Genomic DNA, 11,693 nt, shown 5'->3' on the forward strand with positions numbered 1-11,693 from the left:
CGCAGCATAATTGGCTGCCCACTGCTCCAGGTGTGTGTTCACGGTGTGTGTGTGTTCACTGCTGTGTGTGTGCACTTTGGATGGGTTAAACGCAGAGAACAAATTCTGAGTATGGGTCACCAAACTTAGCTGTATGTCACGTGAAAAGTTGCCCCGGTCCACCAAAATCTAACGTCACAAGCCACTGATGGACACAAGTCTTCGACAGGTCATCATGCACACACACCTTTACACGCTCACTCTCACACATAAGCACAGCCAGTCCACCCCTGACATGTATATCACTCACTCACTCACTCATTTTCTACCGCTTATCCGAACTACCTCGGTTCAAGGGGAGCCTGTGCCTAACTCAAGCATCATCGGGCATCAAGGCAGGATACACCCTGGACGGAGTACTGACATGTATCTGTGAGGTGGAAAAAAAGTATGTTCTAGTTCCTGCTTTGTATCCGAGTTCCAATGAAGCATGTCTGGACATCTGGTCCATTTTTAAACGATATACAACATTTGCGCAGTAGGAGATACCATATCACAAGGTGACTTCTAATGTAGTCAATGACAAATGAACAACTTAAAGCATTTTTATTTAAAAAAAAAAAAAAAGGTAATGACACTTTGGTGTATGGTTTCACTTAACAATAAACAACACACTGTGTTTGTTATACAATCTCCCTCTGTATCAGTACCTGGCAGTATTTCTAGTAATTTTAGGCCACTCTCTCTCCACCATCAGTAAACATCATCATCGTCATCACCATATTAAGAGCAGAAGCAACCATTTGCCAAGATGTGTCATGAGCACAAGAAAATATACGACACAATAAAAAGCACACTCAAATTCATTTTCTGTCTACAGACTGCCATCTGCTGGTAATAAGATATAGTACTGTCGATATAACTCCTGTAAATATATCTGAGTTCATACACATATAAATACATTGGTGTAAATCACATAGGCATATAATATTAGAAGATTATAATAAATATTTAGTGAAAGGGTTTTTTTGCCTCAGGATTCTTCTTCTTCTTCTTCTTATTATTATTATTATTATTATTATTATTATTATTATTATTCATAGATAATGTGACCAAAGTGAAAGTAACTATGAATTGCTATTACTTATTAAATATAATGCAATGTAAAAGCATATTGTCAGGTCTTTTAAGGTCTTTAAGAAGGCTGCATGCTCAACACGTTGTCTCTTGGTCAATGTTGAATATGAGGTAGCAGGTCTCCAGATGGTCGCTCCCTACTATGTGCTGGAACTGTGGCTGAAGGTCCTCTGGTTTCAAGCCGGTCACAAAATGTTCACTGATCTCCTCATAAAGTGAAGGTCCAACATCCTCTGCACCGAGAACAGAGAGAACACACCTTAATTCATAACTGCATTTCATCACTCTGAAATGACTCAACAAATAAGTGTTTTTCTTATCATGAATTCAAATGAGCAGGCCAAATCAACTGAGAAAATTTTTTTTAAAGTCTCCAGAACTAAGTCTCCTCAGTCTCCAGAACTAAACTGAAGAAGGCAGCGTATGGCTTAAGGGCTGAGGATGACGACAATCTGAAATATTATCCTTTTTGTTGTTTTTTTGTTCATAAATAAATATTCTGAATATAATGAATCTATTTATTTATATACCTATGTACTTCTCTCTCAGAGTTCTCATAGTGACCGATGGACCGTCGCTGTCCTTTAGCTCAAGAGATTCATCTGTTAGAATCTGCATGGCATTTCGAGCGCAGCTCACCACTTCAGCCAATTCATCCTCATCCTCAAAGTCATCTGGGTACTCGTTAGCGTCCACATCATCAGGGAGACCTGCAACATTAACCAGACCTTAAACCCAAATTTTATTTCAAGTTAAAATAAAAAAAAAAAAAATTAAACGTTAGGACACATAGGATAATTATTACTCATCACAATGTTATCAGCACATCATGGTATCTGATTAAAACTTTTAAAGTATTTAAACTTTGTGACAGTGGAACACTTCATGCTCAAGTAATGCACTAATTAAATCTAGCATTTACATAATGTCAGATTTATCCAGCACAGTTTGAAATGTACTGCATGTTCTTTTAGTTTTTATTAATCTGTCACACTGCAGCTCTTTCTTTCGTTTGTATTGGGCCAGTCTGTCAACAAAATGTACAGCAGGATTAGGTGTCACTTGGTGGTGACACTTGGTGGTTCTTAAATGGTAAATTGTTAAGCACATCTCATTTAATTAGCCCCAGAACACTCATTTATTATTTGATTACACATTGCCACCTCTCAACACTAGAGATCCTAATTTAGTTTGCTTCATATGTATGTATGTATGTGTGTGTGTGTGTGTGTGTGTTTGTGTGTCATTCGACTCATTCACACATTTATTCTATACCCTTTGAATCCACAGTAGAAAGCAGCTGAAGCAGTTAGTGAAGAGAGATAAATAAATATTTGAACATTTGACATCCCTAGATAAGAAATGAGCTTTTAGCCTGCAGTAATAATGTAGAATTTGAGTTTGTTCTCTCTTTTTTTAACTGATATGTTTGTTTTTTGAAAAATAGGCTGCCCTGTTTATACCTGTTCAAATATCTCAAGGCTGTACTGGTCTGAAATATTTTTTTGTAATTTTACTCTTTACTAGTACACCTTAATGTCTAACTGTTTCACATGATCTCATGATGCTGTAACGTTATACTAATGCTTGATCACACACCTAGTCCTTGAGCTGATCAACTCAATATGCAAAGAAAAAGACAGTGAGTGTTTCATGTGCAAATCTCCTCTGCTTACCGTGCAGCTCTTCTTCAGCTCCCTCGTGCAATAAACTAGAGGAGGAGGCATTTTTCTTTGAGTCATCTTCAATAGATGACATGCTGTCATTTTCATCAAAGTCTTCGGAATAATCAGACTCAGTCCCAGCATGTGTCATCTCGTCTTCTACAATAGCAGGTGTTTGACAATTTTCTTCCATTTTCTCAGCTTCGGGCACTTCAATACAAACAGTTTTGTTCCAGGTTAATGTGACATCTTCGCTCTCGGCAGGTATAGGTTCAGCATTAACCTTTGTCAATTCTGTCTCCTGATGCTGAATAAACAGTTCCAGCTGTTCCTGAACATAAGACATGGCCAGGATGCAGCTAGCACTTGGCCTGCTGTCAGGAATTAAGCACAGCATCTTATCAATCAGAGTGTGAAGTCTATCTGTGTAGCTCGCAGGTGCCGGGCTGTATTCACCCTTTATAATCTTATAAAACAAACTAAGTAGATTTTTAGCCATAAAAGCCTGTTTAAGTGCACAAAGCTCATACAGCAAACAGCCAAGGGCCCATATGTCAGATTTGGTGCTGTATGGAACATCCTGGCACAGCTCAGGGCTGAGGTAGCTGGGTGTCCCTACACATGTGGAGGCCATATCCAGTGTGTGGCTCATGATCTTTGATATTCCAAAATCTCCCAACTTAATCATCCCCCTTTTTGTTAGAAGTACATTAGAGGGCTTAATATCTCTATGTAGAATTCTTACAGAATGAATGTAACTGACCGCCATAACGATCTGCACAAACCATTTCATGACTGTAGCCTCTGAGAAATATTCTTCAGCCTTTCTGCCTTTAATCTGATCATCCAGCGTCCCACCGTCACAATAATCCATAGCAATGCAGATGTGCCCTTTTGCTGGATCACAGAACGTGTCGCTCCACATCACAATATGGGGGTGTTTCAGATTCCTCAGAATTTCAGCCTCCTGCAGTATGTTGTCTTTGGACTTTATTTTTCGAGAGTTGTCAACTTCTATTTTCTTCACAGCATAGAGTTTCTTTGTTTCTTTGTGTCTCATCAGCAAGACGACACCCGCTCCTCCTCTGCCAAGTTCAAGAATTTGCTCGTATGCTTCCATGTCTTTATCCGTACCTAACTTTTCAACTTATCCTCATTAACCCACTGTCCTCTGCATTGTTTCAGCCAGTCTGATTAATCTGATCAGCTAAACCTGTACAATAATAAAGCTTTTATTAAATTAGGCGCTAGCTGTTAAAACCTGTTACTAGAGGGGTTTAACACCTGTACACCTTTGTAAACAAAATAATAATAATAATGGTAAAAGTTTTACAGATCAGTAGTTCTATCAATCCTGGCTTGAAATATGCTACATGTAGCTCATTAACTACTGTGTCGATCGTGATATGACTCTATCCTTTACTATTAAAAACATATTTACTTTGCTTCTGCTCATAAACAACGCTGTGACTAAACTAAATCGATATGCATTAGCGTTCTCGCTGCTTTTCTACCTACTTTCTAACATTACTAGCTAGCTTAAAACCATTAAAGTCACCTCCATGAACAATTTGTTGTGTTTTGTCAAGACATCTCCGTGGCAACAACCCGTTCGCCGACAAGCGGGTTTTTCATTGGTCCGCAGATAAGACAGCGAATCAGTAACAGATACTGAGTCAGAGGGCAATCGGCTCTGCTCAACTATGAGAGTCGATTCTTTCGGCCTCCAAACCGTTCATTTACGATGCCTCCATAGCTGTCCAAAGTTGTTGGTCTTTGCCTATTGATTATAGCCATATAACTGTCATCTTATTCTGCATTTTAATTAAAAGCATAATTATTGCCATTGAAACATTTAAATACATATACATAATATACATAATAACATACAAAATATTATTATACATAATAATAATAATAATAATAATAATAATAATAATAATAATAATAATATTGTTGTTATTATTATTATTGTTATTGTTGGTGTTGTTGTTGTTGTTGTTAATAAATTATGCTACATATTTGGATTGGCAATACATAAGAAAGTAATTAATAAACAAACTAATATATTTGTATTGCACATATACAGTGCCTTGCAAAAGTATTCAGACAACTGTCCAATTCTTTAATATTATCAAATTATAAAAGGTATACTAAATTTAATTCTGATGTACATTTTATTTGAAAACACCGAAACTCAAAATCAATTATTGGAAGGTGACATTGTGTATTTGTTGGGAAATATTTTTAGGAAAAATTAAAAACTTAAATATCTTGCTAGTGTATGTAGTCAACCTGTGTGCTATGGAAGCTGCCAGGTTACACAAATGAAAGAAACTGCGTTAAAGAGATCATAATTATCAATAAGCTTAACATACAGTTTATAATTTACTTTCAGTTCAAATAAAGGTTTGGGGACTCTTACATAACTCTACGTTTCACTGGAATATAAATATAACATGATACAACGGATAAATTCCTTATGTGATTCACATAGGATCATAGTAAGAAAAAAAACAAAACCTTGCATTTGGATGGCACCACATCTACAATTCTAAAATTGCACATCACCTCAACATGAACAAACCATGTGCAAGGTAACTAAATAAATAGAAATGGGAGTTCCCCTACTGAAAAAAATCCAGCTTGATCTGACCAGCTGTCAAAATACAAGACACACTGGACAAACTGGTGAATTATGTTTGCCATATTGTGAGCTAATATTCCAACTTCCTTCAAGTTACTTCATTCACTCATGTTCAGTAACCACTTTATTACAGGTTTTTGTGAGCCTATCCCAGAAACTCTAAGCATGAAGCAGGGACACACCCTGAGTGCATCACAGTGCACACACTGGAAACCTATGTGAACATAGAGAAAATATGCAAAACCCCAGACACATTTTAACCTGAGTACATGATTGAACTAAAGACCCCGGATTCTACCCACAGCAGCAGATTGCCATCCTGATGTCCGTATTTTTTACTTGTCTCCTTAATAATTGTCTAGAATAAATATTTAAGTTTGATCTAACTACAACACTGTTTTTTAATTATAAAACCTGTTTGAAATGTACCAGCTTGACAAGCTTAGCATGAGTTTTGGCAGCTGGACTTTTCATCAGGATTTTTTCAGAATATTCTGAAAATGTTTGTTGAGTGAGAGTGAATTGAATTCAGAGAACAGAACTTTTCTGGCTCCCATATGATTTTTTTCAGCAAAGTTTTGCTTGACAAAAAAAAAAAAAACATTTACCTAAAGTTAGCATAATTATTATTTGTCTGAACTGTAGAATACACAAGATATATCTATATATTCATTCATTTGCATTTTTCACCTAAACAAATATTTAAACAAATACTAATTGATTGTAATTTCAGTGTAAATGTTTATAGAAATGGGCCATATGAAACCAGGAGTTTGTGTGTAAAAAAAAAATGCAGAAAGTCAATCTTGTGAGAAAACATTACGAGAAAAATCATGGGAGTTTGTTTTGTAATCACAAAATAATACCAGTTTGGTGAGCATTATGTTCTGAGACCATGAAAGACCAGAATGTTTTTTTTGTGGTTACCAAAACCTAGTCCCTAAAGGTGACTGGCTAATGTTCTTTGCCAGTTGTCATATAAACAAAAGAAAACCTTGTGTTTAAAATTGTAAAAGATTTTGGGATCAATTGCTAGATAGTAAATATCTAAAACTATATTTTATACAGTCCTGTTTCTTTTCCCCTACAATAATAATAATAATAATAATAATTATTATTATTATTATTATTGTTATTATTATTATTATTATTATTATTATTATTATTATAATTATTATTATTAATGCTGATAACAATCTTGCAAACGATGTCCCATAAAAGATGTTTTTAAAACAAGAATTGTGTAACCAAAAAGCATGTTTTTTCATTCAGGGTGGGTTCCTGAATAATTGGCAACCCGGTTAAGGCCGAGTCTGTATACTGGTGTAGGGAGAAGTGTTAGCTAACTGCTAATAAAAATGCCACCTAAAGGAAAGGGTGGTAAGGGGGCAAAAGGTAGGATATGTATTATGATCACAACATATCTTTAGAAGTCATCAGCAACAAATAATTTATCGATGTACATCTAAAGCTAAATGCTTTCAGAATCTGGATAAATAGCTAGCAGGCTAGTTAGCTAGCTAAGCAACTTGGCTGGTTCAGAGTAGCACTGAGTGTTTTGTGTTTGTTTTGGGAACTGGTTTGGTAATTAAAATGACATATAAAGTTATGACTTGTGGATAGTGAACCTAGCATCATAAGCCTTAGCCACTATAGCTAGCTAGCTGTATGAATTGAGCAGGCAGGTGGTAAATCATTTGAAGATGATCAAACCATGTGTGTAAGATGGTAAAATGTGTGCTGTGTAAGCAGGAGGTGCCTCGGACAGTGGAGACAAGAGTGACAAGAAGGAGAAAGCTCAGAAAGGAGGCACTGCAGTAAAGGTATCTGAAACTACACAAGTTTATCTACCATGCATGTCCTGTTGCTATGCAAACTGTCCATCAGTAATAACAGCAGTTGACCACAGCTTATTTGGGTGGTGGTTCATGAGTACAGGTAGAGTTTGATGTTGGTTTGAGAAATGTATAGGGAAGACATAAATATCCAGCAAACAGCAGCCCTGTGTTCAGATGAACAAACATGTTCTATCCATACACCTTGACTAAAAATCACTGGGCCATGTAGACAGCAAAAAATGACAATGTGTCCTTTTTTTATATACAGTTGATCCTTTCAGTGGAAAACCCTGATTACTTTGAGTCTGTGCATGAGATCAAGGTACTAATTACACTGTGGTCTGATCCAGTGGTATTTTTTATGGAGGTGAAAAGTTTGAGAACTTTTTTCTCTTATCAACGACAGACACATTTTGCCTTGAAAAAGAATTTAAGAATAAACATGCACAATGTCTGCTGTGTAGAAGTCACATTCATTTACTGGCATGCCCCCAAAACGTGAAGTTATGGCTTTTCTGAGTAATTATTACAGCACTGTGATGCCATTCATGTGCTTTCACCTGATAATTATGGTATTTCCATGATGGCATCAAACTGTACTGACCAAATCTGCATCCAATCGCATAAAAAGATGTATGGCATGTTTTCTGTGTTTTTGTGCTCAGTCCTTCTCGAAAATCTTGATCTCTTCTTAAACATGTGAAACTGCTCTAGACTGCACTAAGAGCAATGAGACACTTTAATATGCAAAATTGCTAAGGCGCTGTTAAATGTGGTTAGATCCTGCAGGAGGTGTTGTGTATCTTGAATATTATTAGCTGCTGTGTAAATCAGCCAAGCCAAAGAAATCTCATTGATTTTTGGTTTCAACAGGACCAATCTACAGAATCAAATCACACGGTCTGTGCCATTTCACGGCACTTTCCCTTTGATCTACAGCAGCACTACAGTGATTATACTTGCATAAGTTTGACACACACTACCATGTTATTGTCACTACCGAGCTGAGCTTCACCAGCCAAATCTAATCAGTGGTGGTCATGTGGTTGTGCCCTTTCTCGTGGACAGCAGGAAACTGGCTTATTGTGTATATAACAGTAACTATATACTTAAAAAGCACACCTGCATGTTAGCTGATTTAATGCTTTCGTTCATCTGAACACTGGCAGTATGCTTATCGTTAAAATGGAAGGTGAAAAATGATTTTGCCTTTTTATTTTGAATCTTTCAGGTACGCCATATTCTTTGTGAGAAACATGGGAAATGCATGGAGGCTATGGAGAAGCTGAAGTCTGGAGTGCGCTTTAGTGAAGTGGCATCACAGTACAGCGAAGACAAAGCTAGACAAGGGGTAAGGCTTACAGACCACATCCTAGCCCTGATTATTACAACACTGTTTTGAGGTAAATATGTATCTGATATACATCAGGTATCCTTAACATTTGTATCTCAAAACAGTTTAGTACTTTCCTGTTCAAACACTTGGTTTTACATAATGATCATGTATCTCTTTTTGTCAAATCATTGATCATATGAAGTTCAGTCCATGACTTAAAACATCTGTCTTCTGTCATGTCTGTTCATTCTGTCACCATCAAATGAGGAAAATGTTTACTCTTCTTGGAACAAGCAGGTCATGTGTTTCTGGTAGTATTTTTTTTAAATAGTACTTATAATTAAAAGACTGTAAAGAGATGAACCAACGATACAGAGCGGGTTTTACAAGCCTGTTTTGACCTCACTGATTGGAGTGTTTTTGAAGCTGCTTAGAATTATCTGAACGAGCTCACTGAGACTGTAACTTCATGTATCAGTTTCTGTGAGGACATACGCATCCCTACCAGATGTCATCTAACATTCAACAATGATAAGCCATGGCTTACCGACAAACTCAGACACTGAAATGAACACAGGGTCTTGTACAATCAGGCCAGGAACACTCTGACTGAGGAGATTAGAAAATCTAAGAAGAGCTTTGCCAAAAATTTGGAGGATCAGTTCACTTCTGATGACTCAGCTTCAGTCTGGAAAGGTCTGAAGCAATCACCAACTACAACACACTATCCCCCAGCACTGTGGCAAATCAGTAACTTGCTGAAGATCTGATTTTATGAGTTTTATTGTAGATTCGAAACTGCCCACACCTATACTGTCAATCTCTTTACACAACCTTCAGTAACCCCCCTCACCCCTATCCTGCGCTCCAGATCAGTGAAGACTAGTCTGTTGTCACGGAGTCGTTAGAAAAACTGATTCTGGCTTATCTGAAAGACTTTGCCAATAAATTCTGATTCTGACTTCACTGGACCGTTACTGGACCCCCTGCAGTTTGCTTATCAAGCAAACGGGTCCGTTATGTGAGGATCCTGTTTGTAGACTTTCGTTCGGCCTTTAACACCATCATTCCAACACTCCTTCAGACCAAACTAACCTGTCAGTGGATCACCAGCTTTCTGACAAATAGGCAGCAGCTAGCGAGACTGGGGATATTCATGTCAAATAGCCGCTCCACTAACACTGGAGCCTATCAAGGTTGTGTTCTCTCCCCACTGCTCTTCTCCCTATTCACCAACGACTGCACCTCTAATGACCCCTCTGTCAATCTCCTGAAGTTTACGGACGACACTACAGTCTCCGGCCTCATCAATAATGGAGAAGAGTTTGCCTACAGACAGGAGGTTAAAGAGCTGGCTGTCTGGTGCTGTCACAACAACTTGGAGCTCAGTATGCTCAAAACAGTGGAGATGATAGTGGACTTCAGGAGAAACCTCCCATGCACTACCCACACTCACCATCATGGACAGCACTGTGGCTACAGTGAAGGCATTGAAGTTCCTGGGCGCTACCATATCCCTGGACCTGAAGTGGGACACTCACATCAAAAACATGGTTAAAAAAACAAGGCCCAACAAAGGATGCACTTCCTTAGCCAGTTGAGGGAGTTTAACCTGCCACAGGAGCTGCTGAAACAGTTCTACTACCATCATCGAGTCTGTTTTGTGCACATCAATAACTGTCTGGTTTTCTCAACTACAAAATCAGACATCAGAAGACTACAGAGAATGGTTCGGACTGTTGAAAAAAATATTGGTGTTCCCCTGCCCACCTTTCAAGAACTGTATATATCCAGAGTGAGGAAAAGGGCTCAGAAAATCACTCCTGATGACTCACATCCAAGTCATCCGCTCTTTTAACTTTTACCATCTGGCCGGAGATACAGATCCCCAAAGACCAGCACAACCAGGCACAAGAACAGTTTTTTCCCCCAGACAATCTACCTCATGAACAGTTAAAAGTTCCCACCATTACGGTGTAACAATGTGCCATAATCTTATATTTATTTGTTACAACCTCCATCCTAGTACATCCCTGCATCTCATTCTATTCCATTCTGCCTTCTGTAGCACAACTATACATACAATTTATTTATTTTTCAATTTATTTTTAATTTTTTTTTCTATTTGTATTTACATATGTGTATTTTTATTATTTATTTTTATTCTCTTCTTATTTTTATTGTCTGTGTTGCCTCTGTGTACTGGAAGTAAGTACTGTGTACTTAGTTAAGCACTAAAACAAATTCCTTGTATGCGCAAACAATACAGCTCCTTCTGATTCTGATTACATTTGACTTCTTTGGCTAAAAAGAGAGAACTGTGTTTCTCACATTACATAGTCGCATTTTTTTGTCATGTCACATGCTGCAGTTTATCTCATTTGTTTTGGTTTGAAAGGTCACTGGAAAACAGGGTCAACATTAACTTGATCTAATTAGGGAAAGGTTGAAATCAAAAACCTTTGAAACTTTGTTTTACATTTACCAGGGTGACCTGGGCTGGATGACTCGAGGATCAATGGTGGGACCATTTCAGGATGCTGCATTTGCGCTGCCTGTCAGCACAATGGATAAGCCTGTATACACGGATCCTCCCGTGAAGACAAAGTTCGGCTACCACATCATCATGGTTGAAGGCAAAAAGTGACCTTTGTCCCTGAGTGGACTTCATGGTTCATCCAAGCTTTTTTTTTTTTTTTTTTTAAACAAATGGTGTAAATATCATTTAATAAAAGCCAAACTGAAAAAGCATCTTTTTGGACACACACAAACCCCCACACACACTCACATACACACAAACCCATACACTCACATACACACTCACATACACATACACACTCACATACACTCCATTGAGCCTAGGTATAAGTCCTTGCTATAACTGCTATCTCATCCTGTATGTTTTTCTTGCCTTTTGGTCAGTGTTTCCATGATCTGAATCCCCTCCATCCCCCTAACCAGGATAAAGTAGTTAGTATAAATGATTGCATTGATAAACATGGGTTACTTGAAGGAGATTTACTGAGTCAGCTACAGTGGCATCTACGATTTCATTAAACAATGACGTTCACACAACATCAAGATGCACCTAA

At 37.7% G+C, this 11,693-nt stretch overlaps 2 protein-coding genes across 2 annotated transcripts; one reads left to right on the forward strand and one right to left on the reverse strand.

The window, feature by feature from the left end:
* Positions 1–1,161: 1,161 nt before the first annotated feature.
* Positions 1,162–4,378, reverse strand: nek12 (NIMA-related kinase 12). Its single transcript, XM_060885414.1, has 3 exons — positions 2,793–4,378; positions 1,647–1,826; positions 1,162–1,349 (listed from the first exon to the last, which is right to left on the reverse strand). The coding sequence occupies exons 1-3, from the start codon at positions 3,898–3,900 to the stop codon at positions 1,192–1,194; spliced, it is 1,446 nt and encodes a 481-aa protein (XP_060741397.1). The 5' UTR covers positions 3,901–4,378; the 3' UTR covers positions 1,162–1,191.
* A 2,319-nt stretch (positions 4,379–6,697) lies between these two features.
* pin4 (protein (peptidylprolyl cis/trans isomerase) NIMA-interacting, 4 (parvulin)) lies at positions 6,698–11,678 on the forward strand. The gene is made up of 4 exons (XM_060886051.1): positions 6,698–6,822; positions 7,180–7,250; positions 8,497–8,616; positions 11,090–11,678. The coding sequence occupies exons 1-4, from the start codon at positions 6,786–6,788 to the stop codon at positions 11,246–11,248; spliced, it is 387 nt and encodes a 128-aa protein (XP_060742034.1). The 5' UTR covers positions 6,698–6,785; the 3' UTR covers positions 11,249–11,678.
* Positions 11,679–11,693: the final 15 nt, after the last annotated feature.

The sequence above is a fragment of the Tachysurus vachellii genome, chromosome 13 (genome assembly GCF_030014155.1).
Source record: "Tachysurus vachellii isolate PV-2020 chromosome 13, HZAU_Pvac_v1, whole genome shotgun sequence".
NCBI classification, from domain to species: domain Eukaryota; kingdom Metazoa; phylum Chordata; class Actinopteri; order Siluriformes; family Bagridae; genus Tachysurus; species Tachysurus vachellii.